This window comes from Triturus cristatus, chromosome 5_1 (genome assembly GCF_964204655.1).
Source record: "Triturus cristatus chromosome 5_1, aTriCri1.1, whole genome shotgun sequence".
NCBI lineage: Eukaryota > Metazoa > Chordata > Amphibia > Caudata > Salamandridae > Triturus > Triturus cristatus.
This window is the reverse complement of record NC_140587.1, coordinates 465,280,163-465,294,762: the sequence shown is the minus strand read 5'-3', so window position 1 is coordinate 465,294,762 and position 14,600 is coordinate 465,280,163. Positions and strand designations below refer to the sequence as shown.

Sequence of the window (14,600 nt, the reverse complement as noted above, 5' to 3'; positions counted from 1 at the left end):
GCTGGGAAGCCTGTTCTAACAGAGCCATATTTGACAAACAATTGATCAGCTTTTCTAATGGATTTTCGTTGCATCCAAATAAAACTTAAGAGCCCTCTTGAGGTCTAGCGAATGAAGAGACCTTTCCGCTGGAGTGGGGCAGGATTGGGAAAGAAAGAGGGTAAAGAAATCGTCTGATTAACATGGAACTCAGACACAACCTTGGACAGGAAGGAAGGATGAGTTCGCATAACCACCCTATTATGGTGGAAAACCGTATAGGGTTCTTTAGAACAGAGCGCATTTATTTCACTTACTCTGCGTGCTGATGTAATTGCTACTAGAAAAGCTGCTTTCCAAGTAAGGTGTTGCAATCTAGCCTTATGAATGGGTTCAAATGGAGAGCCCATCAATTTAGACAAGACTATATTCAACTCCCAAGGAGGAGAAGGAGGTCGAACAGGGGGATAAACCTTCTTCAACCCCTGTAGGAAGTCCTTGACCACCTGAAGTTGAAAGAAAGAAGGTTGGTTAGGTGATTTACGATATGCTGTGATGGCCGCCAAATGTACTTTTATGGATGAATACTTCAAACCACATTTGGCCAGGTAGAGTAGATACGGCAAGATTACCTTCTCTTGCCCGTTCACTGGACTCCAACCATTACGGATACACCACAAGTAAAACCTTTTCCACTTAAGAGAGTATGAAGTTCTTGTGGAAGGTCTCTTTGACTCCCTTAAAATGTTCATGCAGCTTTGAGGGATGTTCAAATGTCCGTACTGCAGGACTTCAGGAGCCATGCTGTTAAACTGAGCGAGGGAAGTCTGGGATGCAAAATCTTCCCTCCCATTTTGGTGAGAAGGTCCGGCCTGCACGGAAGTCTCCGATGCGGACGAACCGAGAGTTGCAATAGGTCCAGATACCACCATTGGCGAGGCCAGTCCGGTGCTATGAGTATCATCTTCATTCTGGATTGCAGGAGTTTGGCCATCACCTTCGGAATGAGAGGGTGAGGTGGAAAGGCGTATGCAAACGTCCCTGACCAATCTATCAAAAGCGCATTCACCCTCGTTCCTGGTCGGTAAAACCTGGATGCGAAGGCGTGGCATTTTCTGTTTTGATCATCTGCAAAGAGGTCGATGAAGGGATGACCCCATTGATGAAAAATGTCCTCCACCACTTCGTCGTTGAGCACCCTGTCTTCTTGCTCTTGGAAGTGACGAATGAGGGCGTCTGCTCATACGTTCTGCTCTCCCGGCAAATGGACTGCCGTGATCGATAGGTTCCTGGCTAGCAGCCAGTGCCAGATCGCCTGGGATTCGAGAGACAGAGGACGAGAGCGTGTTCTACCTTGTTTGTTCAGATAATACATGGTGGTTGTATTGTCCGTTTGTACTAGGACCGATCCGGATTGAATTGATGGCTGAAAAGGCTTGAGGGCTAAATGAACCGCCTGCAGTTCCAGCATATTGATGTGATACGTCCGTTCTCTGTTGGTCCATCTGCCTTGAGTTTGCAGATGACCCAGATGTGCTCCCCAGCCCTGAAGTGTTGCATCCGTGATCAGGGATTGCTCTGGCAAAGGTTGGTGAAAAGGGACTCCCACCAGAAGGTTCTGTGGTTGTAGCCACCAGAGAATGGAATTCTTTGTTGCGGGAGAGAGGAGAATTCTGCCATTCCACTGACCCGAGGATTAATCCCATTTGTCCTCTAGATCTTGCTGCAACGATCTCATCCTCAATCTGGCGTTGGGTATGAGAAAAATGCAGGAGGCCATCGAGCCCAGTAGAGAAGCCACCTGTCTCACTGATGGCTGATGAGTTTGAAGGATGTTGCCTTTGTATCTCATTGATGACAGTCTCTCCGCCGAATTAAACACTTTTCTGAGTTCGGAGTGGATATTGGCGCCCAGATAGCACAGTGATTGAGTAGGTTGAAGGATCAATTTGTCCAGATTGACGTGCAGGCCTAAGCGTTGATGGAGATTCATGCAGATGTGAAGGTGTTCCTGCACCATGTGAGGAGATGATCCCTTCAACAGCAAGTCATCTAGGTATGGCTACACAAACAGGCCTTGGGCGATGTAATGCTGCTGCTACAACTGCCATGCACTTTGTGAATACTCTTGGAGCTGATTTTAGGCCGAAGGGTAAGACTTTGAACTGGTAATGTCTTGTTCCCACCATGAATCGCAAGAACTTGCGATTTCGTGTTGTGAATCTAATGTGAAAGTACGCATCTTAGAGGTCCACTGAACAAATCCAATCGCCTTTGTGTAGATGTGAGAATATTTGATGGAGCGCCAACAGCCTAAACTTTTCCTTTTTGATGTATTTGTTCAGAGCACATAGATCTAATATAGGTCTGAACTTGTTCGGTTGGTCTTTTTTCTGAACAAGGAAGTATCTTGAGTAAACTCCCTTTCCTCTCTGTGCAGGAGGGACCTCTTCTATTGCTTGTTTCTCGATAGGGTTGACACTTTCTGACGCAGGAGATCTAGATGTAGCTGACGAGAATTTACCGGAGGAATGTCTCTTGGGGACGCACAAAAGCATAGTGCGTACCCATTTTCTAGTATATTTCGCACCCACTGATCTCTGGTTATGTTAATTTTTATTAGTAACATAACAGCAGAAATGATGACATTACATAGGCATCTCGGCAGAGAATACAATTTTTAGCATCACTTTGCGACCCACAAACCAACAGGAGCACATAGGATAACATTCTGTGAATGGGTACATGGACACTCTGAGGGTTACAACTATATCTTTGGGTCTGGAAGAATCACCAATTATCATTGTTCTTAGTTGCCCTGAGTTTATACCATCATGTCTGAACACGCACCCTCCAACACCGCGAGTCTCTCCCTTCTAAGCACCACCGTGTGTGAAATGCAGATTCACCCCTGTATTTATTCCAGCGTCCCCATTTTTGATCCCATTTCCGTGGGCATCCTCTTCCTTTATACACAGTTTTCTCCGCCACCATAGCGTGGTCCATTTCTTTTGCCCAGTCCCGTAACTGTGGTAAAGTGTCCACCCCCCACTTCTGGGCAATGTTTTGTTTAGCTATACTCCACCCCATGGTGGACCACGTTTGTTCAGCTTGTGTGAGGTCTGTTGCATCCCAGATATTGAGGATGCATAATTTGGGAGAGGGTTGTATGGGTTTGTCACAGGTCCTTGTTAGTTGTCGGGTGACGTCTATCCAATATTGTTGTATGTGGGGGCATTCCCATAGGATGTGTATGAATGTACCAGTTTGGTTACAGTATCGAAGGCAGAATGTGTCTGGTCTTCTACCTAATCTAAATAACAGTTTAGCATCAAAATATACCAGATGGAGAATCTTAAACTGGACTAGCCGGAGTCGCATCGGGACAGCCACCTCCCGGGAAGAAGCCAGAGCCTCTATCCAGTCCTCGTCAGCCATTTCCCCTAAATCCACCTCCCAGCTTGCACGAAGCTTCTGCATTGGGTCAGTCCTGTTATCCTGTTAGTACGTGAGGGAAATGGCCCTGCGGTCCATTGGGTCCTGCAATAGTCTGTCCTCAAGAGGAGAGGAATCTGGGAGGGGGGTGTCTTTAGGGAGGGCAGAGTCAATGGCATGGCTGATCTGAAGATAGCGGAAGTATTCTGAGGGTGCTAGTTGGTATTTGAGTTGGAGATTCGCAAACAGCGCTTTCTTGCCCTTAATCCACATATCACCCACAGTGCATATTCCGATCACGTCCCACTTATCAAACCATGCACAAGCACTCAGCTGTCCCACTATGTCAGGTTCCCACAGGGGGGTAGCCTTCGTTAGATGCCCATGCCAGCCCATCCGCCGCTGGACTCCATGCCACACTTCTACTGTCCGAGTCGGTGGGCCCGTCAGACGTAATTTCCTGTGGTTTGTGTATAGTGCTCTGTTGTAGCCTCCCTTTCCCCATTAACCAAAGGTCGGTGCAGAAGCTGGGGTCGACATACGACCCAAATACCCATTTATTGATGTCGATTAGTTGCGACGCTTGGTAGTATAGACGCATGTCCGGCAGTCCGATACCGCCATCGTACCATCCCATATAGAGTTTATTTATGGCTATCCGCGGTGGCTTATTATCCCAAAGTGAATCTCTAATTGCTGCCTCGATCTGCAAGAAGTAGGAGTTAGGAACCGGAATGGGAGTATTTTGCAGGGCATAAAGGAAGCGTGGCAGGGCGAGCATCTTGAATAAAGACGCCCGTCCCAGAAGAGTGAGGGGGAGTGTCTTCCAATGGGTGACATCTGACTAAAACGTTTGCAACTGCCCCAAAATATTATGTTCATAAAATAATGTCGCGTCTGCTGTTACAAAGATACCAAGGTACCGGAAACCCCGGGACGCCATTGGAATATTGTATCCTCGGGGACTTTGCGGAGGGTCACCCAAGAGAGAGTACATCTGGGATTTGGACCAGTTTATCCGGTAACCAGAGTATGCCCCAAATATGTGGAAAATATGGAGGACGCGGCGGAGTGAGCACACTGGTGAGGCGAGATAGAGCAGAATATCGTCCACATATAAAGATATGCGGTCTTCATGTTCGTCCGTCCACTTCAAGCCTCTGATTTCTGGGTCCCCCCTAATCCAAACTGCCAAAGGTTCAAGGACCAAGGCAAACAGGAGCGGCGATAGTGGGCATTCCTGCCTCGTACCCCGACAAAGGGGAAAAGAAGTGGAGCGATGATTGTTCACTGAGACGTTTGCCGTGGGGAGTGTATATAAAAGTCTGATCCACCCAAGCAAATTGGGTCCAAACCCCATACAGGTCAGAACCGCAAACAGGTATTCCCATGCCACGGTGTCGAATGCCATTTTTGCGTCAAGCTCAAGCAAGATCCCTTCTTCCTCAAGCGTCTCCACGCGGCCCAGCGCACCATGAACTCGACGCAAGTTTCGTGCCGTATTCTGACCCAGCATGAATCCTGACTGATCCAGATGGACCAAGCCGGCGAGATAAGGAAGCAGACGATTCGCCAGCAGTTTGGCCAGAATTTTGGCCTCCACGGTTATCAGCGATATTGGACGGTACGATGTGCACTCCTCCACCGGCTTACCGGGTTTGTGAATAACCACAATGGTGGCCGCGCGGATATCAGCCGGGAGGAGGGCAATCTCATAACATTCATTATACAGATTTAGCAAGTGGGGAGCGAGCTTTATAGCCATAGGTTTGAGCAGTTCGATCGGAAGCCCATTAGGGCCCATCGCCTTACCCGCACAAATGTCTTTAATGGCTTTCTGAATTTCCTCAACCGAGATATCTGCATATAAAGCCTCTTTACCCTGTTGGGAGATACATGTTACATCGATCGTAGCAAGGAGGTCTGCCGCCAGCGGTGCAAGTGAGTATTGTGGAATTCCGTACATTTGCTCGTAGTGATTCGCGAAAGTCTCAGCAATGCCCTGGGGGTCAGTGATCAGAACTTCATCAGGCCCCTTAATTGCACGAACCCTTCTCGCCGACTGTTCCTTACGCTCGAGCCATGCCAATAGTTTTCCGGTTCTCTCACCCTGTTCATATAGTCTGTGACGGGTGGCAAGGGCGCACCTATTGGCGTCCTCTAAAAGTAGTTGCCTATAATCCTGTCTCTTAATCGTAAAACGCTGTTGAGTGTCCGGGTCAGGGTCCTGCGTGGTGGTGCACTCAGGCTCCCGGATCCAATTTGCTCACTCTCCGGTTACGCTCAGCCCTGTAACCCACCGTCAGAGATAATGCTCTCCCTTTTATCACTGCACCGTATGCCCCCCATAGTGTAATTGCTGACTTCACAGACCCTATGTTCTCATCAAAATAATAGTCAGTATCTTCCCGTAAGTGTTCCCTGATGCGCAGGATCTTTAATGCCCATGGCTGAATCATGATGGGACTGGGTCGTGTGGCACGTTGAGCTCCGAAGACAGCCAGGACCGGGGAATGATCCGATATTCCCCGTGCGAGACACGCAGAATCTGTAAAATCCTGTATGTGTTGTGCATGGGTGAACAGGTAATCAATTCATGATTGACTGCCATGTACACTGGATTGAAACGTGAAGAGTGCGTCATGGGGATGCGACCATCTCCAGATATCTACCATTCCCAGAACATTAGTAAAATCACGTCGTTGTGAGCCGTGTGTCAAGTCACGCCTGGGCGGGAATCGGTCCAGCTGGTCATCCATCGTCAAGTTAAAGTCACCTCCCATAACCAGGGTACCCACAGGTAAGTTCAATAATACCGCCCCTACCTCTGTTAATGTAAGGTGTTGCAGTCTCAGTGGGGCGTACACCGAAATAACATTAAGGACTCTGCCCTCCCAAATTACCGTACAAGCAGCATGTCTACCCTGCGGATCAGTCCAAGTATTTTGTATCACATAAGGGCAGCCTTTGCGAAGGAGGACCCCCACCCCCCCTGGACCCCGTGGTGAAGCCCGAGTGTGCTACCATTCGATATCCCTTCCTACTGAGAGCCATACAGGCATTACCTATTAGATGGGTTTCCTGAAACAACACTATATCAAGCCCCTGGCAGTGGATATATTGCATCAAAATGTCTCGCTTAATTTTGTCTCCTAACCCGTTAACATTCCATGTAATTAGTTTAAGTCCCAGACCTCTAGCCATTTGTTTCTAATTGCGATCCAATGGAATACATGGAGTGTCTATGACATATGGAACCCCCAACTGCGCCGTACCGTGTGGCTCCTAGTTTGTAATAGCACAACACAATGCATCGGAGTTGAAAATCAGTGAAGATGCACATATACAAGATGCCATTTTGTCCTGCTGCAAAGAAACAATTACCAATACCCTCCCAACAAAACATACCCAAACTGACCCAAATTTTCAGTAACTTACCCCCCTCCCTGCATAACGGGACTAGAACCGCCCACCACCCCCAACATGCAGAGTGCCTGTTGCCCACCCATGAACAACTCGAGGGAACGCGAGCTAACCCACTCCCAGAACGTCCATATACAGTAAGTGGGTTCCCAGGCCCTCGGCCTGACCCCACCCCCAACTAAATGTACAACACCCGGCCCAATCCGGGTCTCGACTATCATCCTTCGGTGTCTCAGATCTGGGATCCCTGCAACAGTGGCCCCCTTATAGAAAATTACCACCATCAAGCAACTAAACATGAAAAAAGAGTAGACCAGTTACAATGTGAAGAAGGCAATTGAGCGCAGGATCAGTCTCTTAAACAGCGACTAGTTATGGTAAACAGCCAACCAGGGTAGTCCCCCCCTCCCGACCAGAACCTTAGTCAGTGTTCCCACAGTTAAGCAATTGGAATTCTGAGCCCACGTCCAGAAGTGCTCTCGATAGCCTTCGGGAACCAGGATTAATACTACACAGTCTTACCAGCGTCCAAGGTTAAAGCCCCCCGGTGTGTCCCTGGGAGTCAGAGTCCGAATGTGGAGGAGAGCGTCTCTGCTGGCGCCAATCCTCTGCCTCATCAGCCGCCGAGAATCCTTTCTTCTCCTTCTTTTCAACCGTGCGCCAACCCTCCAGCCAGTCCCAGACCTCTTCCGGGCGAGTAAAAAACCACAACTACCCATTGGCTTCCACTCTCAACTCAGCAGGGAACATCATTCCGTATTTAACTTCTTGGTCTCGGAGAGCCCATTTCACCTCCAGGAAGCTGCGTCTCGGTTTCTGCACTCTCACTGTGAAGTCGGGAAAGAACATGACTTTGCTGTTATCGAAGGTTAGCGGCGGGGCCGCTCGTGCGGTTTGCAGAATGATGTCACGGTCTCGGAAGTTGAATACTCGAACAAGGAGCGGCTGAGGGGGCGCACCCGGCTTGGGCCGGCCACCCGGCACACGGTGGGCTCTTTCAATCGAAAAACATTTAGAGAGTCCTCGGGCTGTAGATGCTTAAGGACCAGATCCTCGACTAAAAGGTCCGCTGCTTGCCCCTCAGCACGTTGCGGAACTCCTAGAATGCGGATGTTGTTTCGCCGCATTCTACCTTCATAATCGTCCAACTGTAGGGCCATCGCCTCTTGGGATGAGCGCAGTTCAGCGACTTGTCGCTTGAGAAGGTTAGTGTTGTTATTCAGCTCCATAGTAGTACTTTCAACTGCGCCCACCCGCTCCGCAATTTTCCTCATGTCCTTCCGGATCAGCCCCACATCTGTGGCCACTGTGTCAATCCTTACCTCGAGGGACATTCTGATCACCGTACTGGCCTTGAGGAGATCCTTGCTCGTGAGTTCCGCCGTGCCGTCCGGCGCAGCCGCCTCTCCCCGGTCGCCGCTCTGTAACTTTTGCCAAGCAAATTTCTCCAGCTTAGTCTGGGCAGTTGTCCTGCTATTGCGTCCGGTCGCCATAATCACAGTCCCAGTGGCACCACCCGATGTCGGGGCGCAGCTGCTACTCCCCGCCACCTGCGGTGAAATCTTCCACCCGGCCTGTCGGATTTCACAGGGAGCACCCCAATGCGAGGGGTATACAACAGGATTCAAAGCGCTAGTATGGTTCCAGTGGCATCCACCCACACTCACACCGCAGCAATGGGGGACTGGAGCAGGGTTGGGCCTCCACCCTCACGACACCCAAGACGTCCTCTCCACCACAGTCCTCACCGCTCCACCCGTCGATCCGCCCAATGCGTGAAGGGGATCAGGAGTCCCAGGTAACAATTAGTTATAGCGCCCCGGCAAGTGCGTAGGTTACCACACTGGTCAAGTGCTGTCAATGATCTCACAGGACCCCGGCGTAACACACTCCTGTCACGCCGGGGATCATACGATGTCAAGCCACCAAAGTCCCACTGGCAGTTCTCATTAGGCCTCCAAAATCCAGCAGGGAAAATCTAGGGAAAGGCGCCAATACCGGGTCCTGTCAAGCAGCTTCAGGGCCTTGCTTTATATACTCTGGGCACGTGATGGGTTGCGGGGTCACCAAAGATCCCCGTGCTGTCAAGAGCCAGCCTGCGAAAAGCCCCCTCAGGTACAGGGGGAGAGGATGTGGTCCGTTGGCTACGCTGCCGACCTTGGTGCTGGAAACCAGAGTTTGAGCCTCGAGGCCGCGTCCACATCCTGTGATTCTGGACAAATCACTTAATCTCCCCGTGCCTGAATGTGTAATGTAAATACGGTGCTCATGTAAAGCGCTCCAATACCTTCGGGTCAAGTTCGCGCTATATAAATATGCAACAAAACAAAAAAAAAACATAGTAGAGGCCAAGGGGCCGCTGCCAGCCTTACTCACATGGGCAGTTCCTGGCCTGTTCGCCTTTCCCCTGCAGGGGCCGCCGCCGCAAGCACTCTGCCTCCGTCTCACCTGGGGCCAAGGAGAGGATCTTTTCCGCAATCTCCGATCCCCGGGCGGAGCGTCACCAGTTGCTTTCTGACCCTCGTCGCGGTCTCCGGAGTGGTAGGCCGAAGCCACGGCCTCGCGTAGCACAGCCCTCTCGCTGCGATGCACTTCTTCGGACGAGGCCGCCGGCAAGGACGCGGTCCACGGAGCTCCCTACGGTTACAGTCGCCAATCAGCCCCAGAATCGGCCAAGCTGTCACTGGACACCACCGGACATCAGAGAGGGCATTGGGGTGCAGGCCAGGCCAGCAGGACACAGAAATAGACGAATAATGCGGGAGTGGCGCTCCGGAGCGAAGCTACTAAGCGGCCATTCCCGTTGGCTGTTAGCCACGCCCCCCCCCATGTTGCGTCACTCTTGAATATAACTTGCTATACTTCCTCCCACTGGAGTGTGCAACGGTGCTAGAGGAAGCAGAGACGCACTGCTTCCCTGGAGTTTTCGTTGGGGAGGAGGACTGCTGTTGATGTCCTCCTCTTCCCCTTGAGGAGCGTCGGCCTTGGTATTGGGATTTACCCTGTTTGTTTTGCGACCATTGAGGGGTTTGATCCCTCTGTTGGTTAACTCTTTGATTGTAGGGCCTATACCACTTCTTAAGCTCCTTTTTCTTCTCCAGGCCCACCGCCTTTAAGGTGTCCAATTCGGCCTTCATTCTCGCCATTTCTTCGTCTGTGTGGGCCCCAAACAGTGAAGTGCCAGAAAAAGGGAGATTCAGTATACGCTGCTGTGCATCCGGTTTTAACGCTGTAAGGCGCAACCAGGAAGATCGCCGTGCACATATGCCATGTGCATGAAAGTGAGCTGCCAGAGATACACCATCTGCTGCAGCGCTGATTACCTGGTTGGCCACCAGAGCACCTTCCTGAATGATTTCAGAGAAGTCCTGCTGATCCTCCTTTGGAAGTTTGTCTCTAAAGCATTCCAGTGAATCCCATAGGGACCTGTTGTAACGACCCAGCAGGGCCGCAGCGTTGGACACTTGTAGAGAAGACGCTGTCGAGCCACAAGCCTTCCGTCCCCAAGAATCTTGTGCTCTACTCTCTTTATCCGGAGGAGCAGAGGAGAAAGATGCAACAGCATGCGTCTTTTTCGCTGCTGCAATAATGACCGAATCCGGAGGTGGATCCGATCTAAGGAAAAGAGGATCCGATGCAGCTGGCTTGTATTTTTTTATGATCCGTGCTGGAGCTGCTTTAGCCGATGATAGGGCTAGGAAGACATCCATTACTGGCTCAATGATCCCAGGGACCAAAGGGAGCAATGGTCTAGCCGCAGACTTTTGATGGAGAGTCTCGAAAATAATGGACAGGGTCGTCTGAGTAGCTGACATGGTGATGCCCAGCTTCTGAGCTCCTCTGGTGAGAACATAATGAAAAGTGTTCACATCATCAATGGGCGACACTCTGGAAGGGGGACTATCCGTCCGGGTAGGTGAGTAATCCCTCTTGGATGAGTGTAAGAGGACGACCAAGACGGTGTACGCTGTTTTTTGTGATGCCCCTGAGTCGACCTGCGTTCAGGGGATCTGCCTCGGTGTTCTCTGGACCGAGTGGTGGGTGATCTGTCCACTTCCTGCACAAGACGTTGTAAGGGAGATCTGTGCAGTGGGCTGGAGTATTCCGCAGGCCGTTGAGCGTGACCTGAGGGTACTGTCTGCCAATGATGAAGAGGTTGCAGCCATCTGGGAGAAAGATGGATGGAAGGAGATCGCTGTCTCCTTGGAGAACCTCTTGGCAGTGATCTTGTAGGTTCCTGTGAATGAGCAGAAGCCCTACGTGATGACGCAATCGTCTGGGGTGAGCTCCGAACAGAGTGGGAGGACTCTCTGTGGCTTCTGGAGCACGATTGCGGTCGCGATGGGACATCGATGGAGAGTGTCTTGACGTTGACCGGCTCTGTGTTACCCTTACTAGGGAGTCCCCAGAACCTGATCATCTCCTCGACGTCGATCTCTCTGTGTGCTTCAACGTTGTATGGCGTGACGTCGAATGCCTGGAGACCATAGACCTCGCCTTCGACGTTGAGTGTGAAGGAGACCTCAACGATGGTCAATGGAGTCAAGAGCGGGACACTTTTCGTCGTCGACGGAGATCGCCGTCTCGACGTCGAACGACGTTTGGTATATTTCACTCTTGTTCTCGACGTCGAATGCCTCGTCTTCGGCGAGGATCTAGCCTTTGATGTTGAACGCCGCCTGGACGCCGACAGGGGTGATGAGTGTCTAGCCTCAGGTGATGAGGTGTGTCTTAACGTCGATCGTCGCCTTGTTGACGTCGACGGAGATGTATGCTTCGACGCCGATCGCCGTTGACCCTGCGACGGCAGAGCTTGTCTCGACTTCGACAGTCGCCTGGTTGACGTCGACGGAGATGTGTAGCAGTTATCTGCTATTCATGTCCTTGTTTTTATATTAACTAGTGCGTTTTTCAAAACCACCATAAACCACAGCGGGGGAAATAATCAAAAAGTTAGAAATAACTGTACCTATCCATAACTGAGAAAGTCCTGTGCCCTAATAAAAATGGTATAATCTCTATTTATCCAACTTGATTACTCCCATGAGTAACAACAGCTCATTCGATCTCATATAAAACATTGTGATTCCCACTGCCATCCTAATTTGGTGGTGAGAATTTTCTATATGATGGCGGAAGGACCACCACACCGGGCTGTCAGTGGCAGTCCTTCCGCCATCATACAGAAAATTCTCACCACCAAATTAGGATGGCAGTGGGAATCACAATGGTTCCGCGGCAGATGGAAAGTCCGTCCGCCATGGTTCTGCAAGGCGGTTCTTTTCCGTCCGCCTTGCGGAACCCGGAACCAGGGCAACATTGCAGCAGTGCCGTGCAGGCACCGCCGTAGGGATCACGGTATCCCTTCCCGACTGTCTTTTTGCGGCAGATATCCCACCACAAAAAGACAGGCGGAAACTGACTTTGGGGGCCCATTGCGGGCCCCCTCTGTGTGTGTGAGGAGGGTGCACTGGGGGTGCCCATGGTACCTCCCTGCAGTTCCATGCACCAAGTGGCAGGCACCGCGTGGTGCCTGCCACGTGGTGCAGGGAAATGCACCACTAAACATTGCGGAAGGTGCTGCAGCCAGCAGCACCGCCCACAATGTTAAAGGCCCAGTATGGCGGGCGCATTCTTATAGTGGTGGGACCGCTGCATGTCTGGCGGGCAGTCCCAAACACCGCTATGGTGGCAGGTGGACCAAGTCCACCCGCCGTCATAATGAGCCCCTAAGTTCTTATTAGCGGACATTCTATTTTCTTGTAGATGGTAGGGTTGCTTTAACAACAGATGATTTATTATTGCTACATTTTTATAATATAATATATATTTTTTATTTCATTTAATTAATTTCCAGGGCATACCACCAACCCATTTATCTTTTCTTGTATCCCATATGTTTTCTTCTCACATCTCAACAGCCTTTCTGTCACTTATGTAGAAAGGTTATATATCTTTTATTTTCTACTTTCACTTTTCTGCAATCCTAACTCCTTATTCCCTGAGTTTTTTGCATTGTGTCTAGGTTTCATCACCTCACGATTTTGTATCTATCCTGAAGTAATTAACTGTTGTTTTCATTTGAGGAAAGGGAAGCCCGTTTTATTTTGTGTCTAACAACATTTTTATTATGAAATGAGAAACATGATACAAAATACTTGCAGGGTCCTGAAGCACAATAGGATGATCAGGCAAGAAGTCCGGTTTCTTCCTTGATATTGACAGGCTTGAAAGCTTCATCAGGAAATCTCTGCTGTATGTAATCCTCTCTACAAAAATGTGTACAAAATAGACAAACGTAAAGAAATGAACAAAGACCACAAATTTGAAAGCTACTTACTTCAGATAACCGTTTGGGTATAGGGTGGTTAGGGTGTATTCAGAATTAACTTTTCTCTAAACTCCTTAGGGGTTAGTGTTTACGTCTTACCTTATTTCTTTCCAGATCCAAAAGAGCAAACATAAAAGGTGGTTAAGAGAGAGTTGCCACATAAACCCCTCCCAATCACTTAGCCAGTGCTTAATTTGCGAAAGAAAGAGTGCTGATGCCCAAAGCTCTGCTCAGAAGCCAGCAGCCGGTGCAATCAGATGTCACCGTGCCAAGGCTGGTAGTCTTTAATCCACCACCGGACACTCTATGCCACTTCATTTCACTTTGGCAGATTTATGCTGTCTCCTTTTCTGACAGATTTGGTGTCTTTCTCTTCCTTTGTGTTTTTGATTTGTGCGATTTCCCTCACTTGCACTTGGCAAATATCTGGTGTGGAAAAATAAGTGCCGGCCCCCAAAAATAAGTGCCTGTGGCCACCACTGGCTCAAACAAAGCACTGCTTATGACAACACCTCAAGGCTTCGCTGTGTCTCCCATTCTTTTGAACCTTTAGGATGGGCCTGTGGTTCTCCACATCCGCTCTGATGCTTCAATTTGTATTGTTATGCTGATAACACAGATCTTTTTACACTTGGATGAGGACACTGGTCTATTTCAGCAACTGTTTATCACATCACTACTAGATACAGGCCAATTTCCTCAACCTCAGTGAAGACAAGATGGAGATTTTTCTGGTGGTGGACGAGGAGAGAACCTGGTTCCCTCCACCTCGCCAACAGATCCTGCCCACTGCCGTTGTCCAGTAGAGGGTGAAAAGAACTTTGTAGTCAATTTTGACTAACTTCACTTTTTCAAGTTAACTTCATGTTTCGGAGTTTTTTTCTTTCTGTTTGTTCTGAAAAAGATCTATCTTTTCATTTTGTTTCCACCACAAGACAGTAGCAATCACATTTATACCATAAAGAATTGACTTCATTAAAACCATGTACCGGGGTTCCCCTGAACCATGACTTACATGTTTCAGAGAACTCAACACAACAAAAGTGGCTTAACTAATATAAAAATATTTCTGTTGGGTTCTATATCTTCGATTACTCTCTTTATGAATATCACCCAGGTGCCAGAGTGGATCTGGAAAATGTTTCCCTAAGCAATAGATCTCCGGAGCTCATAGGTGCCACCCGTGAACTCTATTCATGACTTTGTCTAGGATGCCACAACATTGGCCTATGTATGCCACTGCCTGGCACCCTGGTATCAGTTCCTTACATTATTCTGAGCTCAGTAAAAGAATGTGGAGAGGAACCAAATAGAGTTGACAGACAACAGATAATGAAATAGCTGAACAACAGTAAAATAACTTGAAATCATATTATGGCCATACTACAGCAAAAAGGGAAGTGTGATTGCAGGAAACTAAAGTATCAACCAA

The 14,600-nt window shown here is 49.3% G+C and overlaps 1 protein-coding gene across 9 annotated transcripts in view; it reads right to left on the bottom strand.

Annotated features, from left to right (window-relative positions):
- Positions 1 to 14,600, bottom strand: part of C5_1H8orf88 (chromosome 5_1 C8orf88 homolog) — a 579,684-nt gene that overhangs the window by 88,902 nt on the left and 476,182 nt on the right. For 6 of the 9 annotated variants that reach the window (XM_085604093.1, XM_085604088.1, XM_085604094.1 and 3 more), the window contains one exon: positions 12,996 to 13,106. In XM_085604093.1, the coding sequence (XP_085460219.1) occupies positions 12,996 to 13,106 (111 nt within the window). The remainder of the gene's footprint in view (positions 1 to 12,995; positions 13,107 to 14,600) is intronic. The other 3 variants (XM_085604097.1, XM_085604095.1, XM_085604096.1) reach the window with 1 other exon arrangement.